Source organism: Microcaecilia unicolor, chromosome 2 (genome assembly GCF_901765095.1).
Source record: "Microcaecilia unicolor chromosome 2, aMicUni1.1, whole genome shotgun sequence".
In the NCBI taxonomy this organism is placed as follows: domain Eukaryota; kingdom Metazoa; phylum Chordata; class Amphibia; order Gymnophiona; family Siphonopidae; genus Microcaecilia; species Microcaecilia unicolor.
Genome location: NC_044032.1, coordinates 403,758,873 through 403,770,296, shown reverse-complemented (window position 1 = coordinate 403,770,296; position 11,424 = coordinate 403,758,873). Strand labels below are relative to the sequence as shown.

Sequence of the window (11,424 nt, the reverse complement as noted above, 5' to 3'; positions counted from 1 at the left end):
GCTGAGATAGAGAACATACTGGGGAATTTCCGGCAGCACATGACCACATATAGGGAGGCAAAAGATTGCTCTCTATCTCCACCTGCTGGTAGATGGACACAACCCACCAGTCTATGGATTGATCGGCTTGATGATAGGGAATAGATACTTTATACCTGCTTCATTATTCTCATGCAGACAATAAGGGGCTCTTCAAAAGACACCTATTCATAAATTGCTCTATGCAGGAATGAAAAAAAAAAAGTATAAGTGGGCAGAAAACTCAACCAGAAAATTAACACACAGAAAAAACACATTTTTTGGAGCGAGAGTTGGAGTCTCAGTTCCAGAAGTAGCTGCTAAAAATCAATGGGAAAATTGGAACCTGAAATTAAGACATCTGCCTGAAATAACCGATTCTACTTGGGAGAAAAAGAGCTCAAAGGTAACTAGCAGAACCCATTATTTGCCAAACTAAATCTTGTAGACAGGAATAGAACCTGAAACAAGTTTTGCAGGCAGTACTGATTAGATTACATTTGGGGAATGGATAAAAGGTTAAATTATATAGATGACAACTTGTCTTAAATACTACCACTGCGGTTATTAAGAGCAGGAAATGGGACAGTATTACCCCAACTAGTGTCCCAAAGAGTCATATTTAAGCACATAGCAGAATTTGGGGGAGGCCTATTCTGTAAGGGGCCCTTTTACTAAGCTGTGTTAAGCATTAAAGCCTTCTGCATTAGTTTTGCCATTTGTGTGTGCTAAGAACACTATTTTTTTTCTAGGTTTTTTTTTTGGTGGTGGTGGGGGGGGGGGGGGAGATACAAGTCTGTGTTATTCAGTTAGCGCGTGCTAAACGAGGGAACCTGTACTTCCTCTTATTTAGGAGGGGCTAAGTGCTCCCATGTTAATATTTTTTAATGGCTAGCCGGCACTAATGCTATCATCACATGGCCAGAAATTCAAGACATGGAAAAACGCCTCTTGAATGGGCTTAGTGCACAGGAGAATTCCATGTTAACATGTGCTAAAGCCCATTTACAAGTGCAGCTTAGGAAAAGGTCCCTAAGATCAGGAACTAGGTCTCCCTCCTAGAATCGCCAAAAGCCCTCAGATTAGAAGAAATATAAACAGTTTAAAAACTAGAAACTTGGTTGTTTCCATACTTGTACAATGATTGCTATTTATAATATGACAAGGGCTTTAGGTCTATATGAAAAATTTATTACAGCAAAGTTACATTTGTAGTTGGTCTGGATAGGCAGGTCAGTTAGAAATGACTGTATTCATGAGGCATTTTATGTATATGATTATACAAGTCAAAAATTGAAATACATTTTTTCTGGCTGTAATCCACCTTGAAGCTAGAGGCTATAAATGCTTTTTAAAAATGTAAATGTAGATCAAATGTGCTGGTCTCCCCATCTAGTTTCCTTATAATCCAATCAGGGTTCGCAACCTGCACATTAGGGCTCTGAAGGGGATGGAGAGTTCCTGCCTCCCCCACCCCCTGGTCTCCGATCCATGTCTTGTTGCTGTAATACGCCAGCACTTGTCAGGGAGGCCCTGGAGCATTGCACTTCGCCTTGGTGGGGTTCCTTTGTGTCTGCTGCTGCTGCTGCTGAATGAACTTCAGTGTGTCCCGTTTCTCGATTTGGCGCAGCTGCTTTTTCTTGGCTCGCTTCAGTTTTAATGGATTTCGGATCTGTAAAGGGCACAATAATGGAGAACAATAAGCAGCAAATAATTGTCCATAAAGAAAGAAAAGAAAAAAAAAACAAAGAACAGCATCAGAAAATTCCATTGTGTGAAAGCCTGTCGCAGATTAATATAGGGGCCATTTTATTAAGCTGCGTTAGGCACTGAAGCAGCCTTTCAAACCAGACACTAGTGGGTGACATTAACTGTATTATTTAAATGTGTGCCAACTCCTGAGTTCTCCACCTGCACTTCTGCAATGTTACCGACACAACTTTATCAGAACAACTTTGTATTTGATTTTATTGTCCACCTGGAAATTGGCATCTGAAAGAAGATGATCTCTTTGATTTTATTTCAAATATCTGTGTCAACCATCTTAATATCCTTCTATTAGGAGATATTAACGCACTCAGATAACCTAGCAAACCCTAACACAAAGGACCTTTTGAATTTCTTATCCTCTTGGAATTTCTCATACCCACACACCCCTCCCATTCAAAAGATCACCTTCTTTATCTTTTAGCTTATAGATTTACCAGCTCATTAGCCTTATTCATATCCAAAACTTCATGGTAACCAACCCTATGGTCAGATCATTACAAATTAGTATTCACCTTAAATTGGCTAGAATCATTGAAAGACACTCACCCCCAAGTCCACCCCCCCCCCCCCTCTTTTAAGTCTAGAGGAAGGATTGAAATTAATGACTTCTGGTCAAACATACAAAATACTGAACTCGTGTCTATGTTTAATTCATTAACATTCATAAAAGATTGGGATGTATTAAGTAAATCAATACTAGACTCTGTGGAAGCAGTAAAAATGAAATCTAAATTAAGAGAGACAATCCATCTGGTTCAATAAAGACATCCAATGCAGCAAACGAAAATAAAGGCAGCTTGAAAGAAAATGGCAAAAATCCATTGAAATCAGCTCTAAATATACAAAAAAAAAAAAGGAGACTAAAACAAACTATGGAGATCAACTGATCCTTTCGATACCAAATATATTTTCAATATAGTCAATACTCTGAGATACCCAGGCTATTACCTCCAACAAATCTGCTCCATCTGCAATCCAATTAGCTACATATTTTGAGCAGAAAATCATAATTAGAGATAATGTTATAATGTTTAAAGGAGACCCTATGATATACATGACTGAACATGACACACAGCCTCACTGGTATCAAAACTGATAGGTATTGGTCATCATTCTCAGTAGTGAAAATCTTTTGTATTGACATTTGTGTACTGGATTTCTGCCCTAGTTTCCTATTAAAAGCTGCACCTGATCTTTTTATAAATCCCTAAGAACACATATCTCTTTTCCTATCCAGGTCATTTCCCTGCAGAAAAAGGGTCCATAATGGTAACCCCCATCCCTAAAAATCCCCTGGCAAAAATAAATGATGTAAAATTACAGGCCAGTGGCCTCTATTACTTTAATAGTAAAGGTGACTGAGGGTATAGTTGTTCACTAATTTATGGATTTTCTGTCCTCCTTTTTCCTTCTTCATCATATACAATCTGGCTTCAGACCAATTTCAGCACGGAAACAGTCCTAACCACATTAATTGCAAACTTCAGGAATGAAATTAGCCTAGGCAGGAAGATCATCCTTATGCAATTTGATGTGTCAAGTGCATTCGATATGGTAGACCATAATTTGCTACCTGCACTAATGGACAACATAGGTATAAGGAGGGTCCATCCTAAATTGGTTCCAAGGATTTTTAAAATCTAGATGATGTCAAATTCCAATTCCATTTCCCTCCAATGGCCTCCAGACTGCGGAGTCCCACAGGGATCCCTTCCTTTCACCCATCTTATTCAATATTACGATGTCCCCTTCCTTAGGAAAGGTGCTCAATGCCCATAGTTATAATAGTTTGTCATCTGCATACATAAATCTATCTATATCCCTTTCAAAGATTCTATCGAAGTGCTATCTTATCATCAAATCTGGTCTAGACCTGATGAAGAATTAGGTCTCCACCTTTAAACTAAAATTGAAGTGAGATATATTTTTGTATTATCTAACCCTCACCGTGTTATAAACTGTCACAACTGATAATGTAACTTATCCATTGGAGTCCCAACTAAAGATACTTGATATAATAATTGATTCCTACATGTGATTTGACATCCAAGTCCAAGCAGTCATCACAAAAACCTTTAAAGCAACGTGGAAACTGAAAGAATCAGGTATTTCTTCCCTAATGATGTTTAGAACCTTAGTACAAACATTAGTATTATCACACTGATTATTGTAATACCATTTATGCTAGCTATAAGGAATCTTCCTTGAAAAAACTGCAAACAGCTCAAAATACAGCAGCCAGATTAGTCTATTATGTACATTTGTTTTCAAAACTCTATATAGCTTAACCCCTGATTATATACAACCTTTACTTGATCTCTCCCTTCGCAACTCTCTCCCTGGTTCAAGAGATCATCCAACCCTCCACTATCCCAGTTGCAAAAATGTGATCTACAAGACAATCCACATCAGGATTTGTAGATAATAAACACAGTCATGCACCCTGGAGTAGAGTCAAAGGGCAAAGGCCATAAATTGTGAGGCCCAGGAACTTATGATCTGATCCGATATCCTTACGGGCAAACAGGCCTGGGAAAGGAGGAAGTATAAACAAACATGAGAATGTGGTCTAGCAGGTGAGGGAAACCAGATAGTTTTGAAAAAGACCAGATGATCCCAATTGTTAAATACAAGTGTATAAAAATAGCTGTTTCAGTTCAGTATGTTGGAGTGATAGATACAGTGACCATATGTATGCAGTAGTTCTATCCTCCCATGAGAAAATATTGTATCACTACTTGGTAAGTAAATAAATTACTTTTCTCATAAGCGGCAGCCTTGGTCTTTTATCTCTACAAATTGTGGGTAACTGGTATATGTAGAAGTGGTAAAAAGACCTAAACATTTCCAGTGAAGTAATTAATTCAGATTCTGTACCAAATGGTAGAATTCCCTCTTGAAATTCATCAGATGGGAACCTAATTATTTGATATTCCAGAAATACCTTAAAGCCTCTCTGTTTAAGCATTTCTCATGGATGATCACAATTAAATTTAAACCCTTAACTGTACAATTATTCAATTTCTCCATTCTAATTGTTATTATACTAAATGTATACTATCGCGCATCAATTTTTGTACTGTTAATCACAATAAGTTGTTAGCCACATTGAACTTGATCTATTGGGATAATGTGGGATATAAAATAAATGCACTCTGGTATCCTGTGATACCTGCCAAATTAGCACACACAAATCTAGGTGCTAAAATACTTTTTTTTTTGCTGGGGGCATGTCAGGAGGGGGTGTTACTGTGCTAAATAGTACATCCACATTAGTGCAGGGCCGCATGAGCCCTTACCGCCCACAGAAGGGGTGGCGAGAACTGCTCACATGGTAATTTTTTTTTTAATGGCTGCCCAGTAATGCCAACATTAGAACATTGTTTTTTGTTTTTTTTAAATTAATGGCAAACTAGCATTAATGTATGGGGAAAGACCCCGCACAAGGGTGGGCTAAGGCGAATTCTTGCCGCAACTTAGTAAAAGAATCTCACAATGACTCTGCAGGATACCAATATGGTAAGAGCAACTGCGCCAATCAGATACGCACTCCTGGGAAAATTCTGCATACTATGTTCACCTATGTTTATCCAAAGATGCAGAATTTTTCCCATTTTCCCCAACCTGCCTCCCACCAGAGCACAGTAATAAAATATTGAAGGGCTGCTGCAGGGAACAGTGAGTTGCAGACAATTCCTTGTAACTACATGTACTTATAAGACTGATTCTCCATGGTGGTTGCTACAAATGCTGACAGCTGCTGCTTGAGCCAACCTCTGGGCTCCTCAGATTGCCAAATTGTAAGGCAGTACACACACCCTCCCATCCATCTTCCCTCATACAGCTCTTCCTCCCAAACACTCTCTTCCCACTCTCCAAGTTTGTTTCCCAGCTTATCCTCCACGATCTCGCTCCTCTGTGGAGAGAAGTACAATTCTCAGGGATGCAGCTGTCTGGTATGTATTGCAAGAGGGGGAATTCAGTATCCTCTTACCACTTGCACGATCTCCGCCTTCCTCTCATTCTCCAGTCGCCGTCTCAGATTCTCCTCCCTGCGCCTTTTCTTCTCCTGGAGAGGGGAACAGAATTCTTTAAACATCAGCCAACTTCATTTTTCTCCATCATCCAAACAAGTCTCGGAGGACAGTCCTCAACATACAACTCCTTACAGTACACGAGAGAACAGCAGCGAAAAAAAGCTGCCCATTAACACCTGGATCTCAGCTTTTTCAAAAGAGATTTGAACTAGATGAAGGAACCTCCCTCTCTATCTGTGTGGGTTCTTGGGCACATTTCTGTATCAGCTGTAAAATCAGTCTCTGGCCAGGCACAGATTCCTGCATTTGAACAGGCTGGGGTGATTTGCTCTGGATCTCTATTCAGCTGGGACAGGGAGTGAAATAAGGGTTTGGCAGGAAGATTTCTCCTGAGCTGTACAACTTCCCGTAAGTACATAAGCAATACCTTACTGTCCTATGTATTAATGTAGTATAAATATTAAGCAGCACACAATAAAAGAAATGAGACAAATAATAAAAAAATTACCCCAAAATAAACACCGTACAATGCTAGTTATATTGTACCAATAACAAGCTAAATACCTCTTAGCATGCCTGGAAAGGAGAAACTGTCTTACCTGAAAATTCTCTTTCCTTTAGTCAGCTACACTGTTCTGCACAAATGGGTGTTATCCTTTGCCACCAACAGGTGGAGGCACAAACAACTGAATTCTACTAGTGATCTCACCGGTACAACATGGTGGTGTTCCCTGGAACAATGCAGTATGCATCTGCACAAGTAGCAGAAAGTCCCTTTTTGGGATGCACTCATGCTCCATCAACCACTGCAGCTGCAACCCAACCTGTGGCCAAATCATTCCTACCATGCTGGCTCCAAGTCTCAAAATGGCTGTTTGAAGTCGTGGCAGCCATTTTGACAACAGAGCCAGCAAAGGCAGGGGTGAGTGGGGATTGCTTCTGCCCCAATTGCACCATTGGACCACCAATACTTCTCAGGTCGGTCCCAAAGGTGAGGAGAGATGGCTGCATCACAGTTTCAGTCAAAAATACTCTTGCTTTTTTAGCTGAAAACTGAAACAAGACAATTAAGATTTTAGATCAGTTTTGGCACCAAAATAAGTAGAGGAGTGTGGTAGCCGTGTTAGTCCACTCTTAAGGTTATCAATAGAAATCAAACAAAATAAAACATGGAAAAGAAAATAAGATGATACCTTTTTTATTGGACATAACTTAATACATTTCTTGATTAGCTTTCGAAGGTTGCCCTTCTTCGTCAGATCGGAAATAAGCAAATGTGCTAGCTGACAGTGTATATAAGTGAAAACATTCAAGCATTACTATGACAGTCTGACAGGGTGGGAGGATGGGGGTGGGTAGGAGGTATGCATGGGGACATCAAAGCATGGGGAATATCATTGATATTCTAACAGGATGGGTGTGGATAGGTGAGGGGTGGGGTGATCAACAGAGACATACAGCTTTATGGTTTATAATGGGTGTTAAAATATTCAATCATTCTTACTTCAAAGGTCTTACGTCCTTGTATGGTTTTAAAGTTACCTTTCAGTATTCTCACTGTGAACTCACTGGTACAGTGTCCTGGTTCATGCACAGAAATATGGTAAATACTTGTACCCATTTGCTAGAGATATTATATACAGTCGTTAATCAATAATTGGTAGTCATCTGGGTTTGCGTACAGACCTGCCTTGTGCCCAATTCTATAAAATGCCCACCTGTTATAGTGCGTAACTCAAAAGGGGGCTGGGGGTGTTCCCAGGATTTAGCTGTGATGTTATAGAATAATGGAGTGGAGGAGTGGCCTAGTTGTTAGAGCACTGGTCTTGATATCCAGAGATGCCTGGTTCAAATCCCACTGCCGCTCCTTGTGATCTTGGGTAAGTCACTTAACCCTCCATTGCCTCAGGTACAAGATTAGATTGTAAGCCCAACAGGGACAGAGTGTACCAGAATGTAACTCACCTTGAGGTACTACTGAAGAAAGGTGTGAGCAAAATCTAAATAAATAATGCCATGTCTAAGTTAACTGCCTTCAAGACAGACCATATGGGCCGTTTCCATGTGACCTGGCAACTGTATCGTCAGTGGCGTGGTCTATCCTAAGTTGCCCTTAGTTAGGGCTCTGGGCTGGTCTCTCTGGGGTGGGTTGTATTTACTTCTGATTATTCCAGTTGGCATTCTGCCTGTGTTATTGCTTGTGCTTTGTTTCAATAAAAGGTAATTAAAAAACTGAGTTCTATATAAATAAATATGAAATAAGGGGGCAACTCTGACCCCTGAAGCACTCTAGCTGTTAAGTATTTACAACAACACTGCCCCATCATCTTACCTATTGCCTACACCTTTACAGAAATTTGGAAAACCAATCCTTAAAACCTGGCCACAGATGCTCCATCAATTCATGGCTCATCAGTCTGAAAGGTTAACTTTCAGAATACTCAACCCCACTGATGCTTCAATTTCTTGCCTCAGGTACATACATAGATTGTAAGCCTTCTGGAGACATGGAAATACCAGTTGACTAACTCTTGTAGTACCAATGAAAAGGTGCATTATATCAAAGCCTCACTGTTACCCAATACCTTACGTATTCTCCTCCTCTTACCTCTGTTCTTACTAGTTACTTCAGTGTGCAAGTTGGTGACCTGGTACCCAATGCCGAGGCTTGTTCTTGCTCCAGTTCCTTCTTCTTAAGGAATTATACTAAGCAAAATTTTCTGATTTACTGAAAGTCAATAACTTAGTTACAGCAACATTTCCATTTCCCAGCTCCTCTTTAAAACTCCTCCCAGCACTACATTCTCCTTTTCTCACCTCCTTCTTTTGTTGTTTCTCTTCCCGCAAATGTCGTGCAAAATCCATCGTGAGTCGTTTCTCCTGGCGCTTCTTCATCTTCTGTTCCCAAGAAGTATGCAGGGGCTTGTTCTTCACCATGGCAGAAAATCTGACAGAGACAAAGGAGCACCAAGCGATGAGTTAGAAAAGCAGAGAGAAGAGAAAAAGAACTGGAACCGTAGCTAGAAGGTTGCTAGGCTGTTTCGAGAGAGGTGTGAACAGCAGAAGAAAGGAGGTTTTGACGCCCCTGTATAAGTCGTTGGTGAGGCCCCACCTGGAGTATTGTGTTCAATTTTGGAGGCCGTATCTTGCAAAGGATGTAAAAAGAATTGAAGTGGTGCAAAGAAAAGCTACAAAAATGGTATGGGATTTGTGTTACAAGATGTATGAGGAGAGACTTGCTGACCTGAACACGTATACCCTGGAGGAAAGGAGAAACAGGGGTGATATGATACAGACGTTCAAATATTTGAAAGGTATTAATCCGCAAATGAACCTTTTCCATAGATGGGAAAGTGGTAGAACTAGAGGACATGAAATGAGATTGAAGGGGGGCAGACTCAAGAAAAATGTCAGGAAGTATTTTTTCACGGAGTGGTGGATACTTGGAATGCCCTACCACGGGAGGTGGTGGAGATGAAAACGGTAACGGAATTCAAGAATGAGTGGGATAAACAAAGGAATCCTGTTCAGAAGGAATGGATCCTCAGAAGCTTAGTGGAGATCGGGTGGCAGAGCCGGTGGTGGGAGGCGGGGCTAGTGGTGGGTAGACTTCCACGGTCTGTGTCCTGAAAATGGCAGATACAAATCAAAATCAGGAATACACATAAAGTAGCACATATGAGTTTATCTTGTTGGGCAGACTAGATGGAGCGTACAGGTCTTTCTCTGCCGTCATCTACTATGTTACTATAAAGATCTGTGGTAGCTCTGATATTAAACCCAACGTTGGTCCTGGCTGAATCCGGAGACAAGGGGCCTGATAGTCAGCTGGTGGCAGTGTTTTGTTGACCGCCTCCAGCATTAAACCTGGAAATTCAATGTCAGGCCACGTCCAAGCACCAGCATTGGTGTTTCTGGAGACGGTTAACGCATAACCAGTTACGTGCACTATTCAGCACTTAACTGGTCAAGTGCCAATTAAGTGCCAACTCTGCCCCTGGACTGCCCCAAAATAGCTGGTTTTCAGTTCAATGCTAACTGGTTAATTTCAGCAGTACTAAGTAGTTAAGGTGATTTAACTGGCCAGTTAAGTCACTGTGAATATCCACCTGAAGACTAAAACATTAATGGGCTTTAAGAAGGCATGAAGTAAATTCAGAGGATCCTCATTTGCAAAAAAGTAAAAAAAATAGAATAATTTATTTGCAGATTGGTCTGTCCAACAGCTTACAGGTGCAGTACAATCATTAACAGTGTCAGCTTATACAAGAGGGGGGGGGTGCTTACACACTTGTAAGCCCCCCCACTAACACCTCCCCAGCCCATTATGATTCTGCCTGGTCCAGACACTCCCCCCCCCCCTCCCACAATCAGCAGCTGACCAATCCTTTGGGCTGTCGGGTAGATTCCGAGCATGGCAAACGCTCTCCCCCTGAATTATACTTGGCTCATGCAACACCAGGGCTTTTTTTGAGGGGGTACTGAGTACCGGCACCTTTTCCATTGTGTGCTAAAATTGACTCATGGACCCCAAGTTTTAATGAAAGAGCTCAGGCTCCTTGTCATAGATTCTGTGACTAGTTGCAGGAGGCCTGTTTATTGTGAGGTGGGTCCCTCAGTGACCACCCAGCCCCTGAAGGGTGGCTTAGCATTTGACTACTGGCACCTTTTTTGCTAGAAAAAACACACTGTGCAACACCCTCCCTCCCCACCATCTTTCAAAACGATGTGACCAGATCCCCTGTGGCGCATTTTGGCTTGGCCCACCCAAAGAATTTTTTTTTTTGGGGGGTGGGGGGGGAGTAGGTATGTAGGGACAACACTAGAGTCAGGCGCTACCATTTTGAAATATGGTGGCCAGGATAAGAACACAGCCTGGCCTCCTCCTTAAGACCACACCAGTACCAGGTATAATTTGAGTGGGGCGAGGGTGGCACAGGAAGTTTTGCCATATTCCGAGGGTAGCTCGGTGTCCTTGCCCAGTCAGCCGGAAAGGGTCAGGAGGATGTCGCGAGAGGATTCCGGTGATATATCTAGGCCCCACTAAGCCACAGGAAAAGTTTTTTTTAAAGGGGGGGAGTGACGGAGTGTGCAAGGGGGGCACTAGGGCCACCAGGAAACGTTTGGGGGAGGAGGAGCCACTTTAGCATACATGGTTCTTACCTTTTCTTGTTTTGATCTTTCCAAACTCTTCCAGACTTGGGTCTTCCCCGTGGAATCCCGCTTGATGGCATCGCAGAGATCCCAGATTCGCTCCGTCCTTGACTCCTAGCACCATCCTCGCGCATGGAGATCTCTGGACCGCTCATGGGCACAGTCTGCCCTGCTTGGGCAGCTCCAACGTTCCCTCCGTCCCCACGCAGAACCATTAACAAAGCAACAGGACTGGAGACACGACCAAGATTTCCACGTGCAGAAATCCTTCCCCTGCAACAATAACGCCCGCACGTTGATGACAGAGTCCACTCCTAGAGCCCTTTAACCATTATGCAAGCGAGGCGCCTCTCTCCGGTCACGTGCTCACACGGACGGACACGGCGTTCAAAAGGGGAGGCGAGGCGGATTGGATAGTGGCCCTACAGCAGAGACTCCGCCCCTT

General features: G+C 42.1%; 1 protein-coding gene across 1 annotated transcript; it reads right to left on the bottom strand.

Annotated features, from left to right (window-relative positions):
- Nucleotides 1-818: 818 nt before the first annotated feature.
- On the bottom strand, nucleotides 819-11,350 carry CCDC86 (coiled-coil domain containing 86). Its single transcript, XM_030190653.1, has 4 exons — nucleotides 10,989-11,350; nucleotides 8,643-8,772; nucleotides 5,783-5,857; nucleotides 819-1,690 (listed from the first exon to the last, which is right to left on the bottom strand). The coding sequence occupies exons 1-4, from the start codon at nucleotides 11,192-11,194 to the stop codon at nucleotides 1,541-1,543; spliced, it is 561 nt and encodes a 186-aa protein (XP_030046513.1). The 5' UTR covers nucleotides 11,195-11,350; the 3' UTR covers nucleotides 819-1,540.
- Nucleotides 11,351-11,424: the final 74 nt, after the last annotated feature.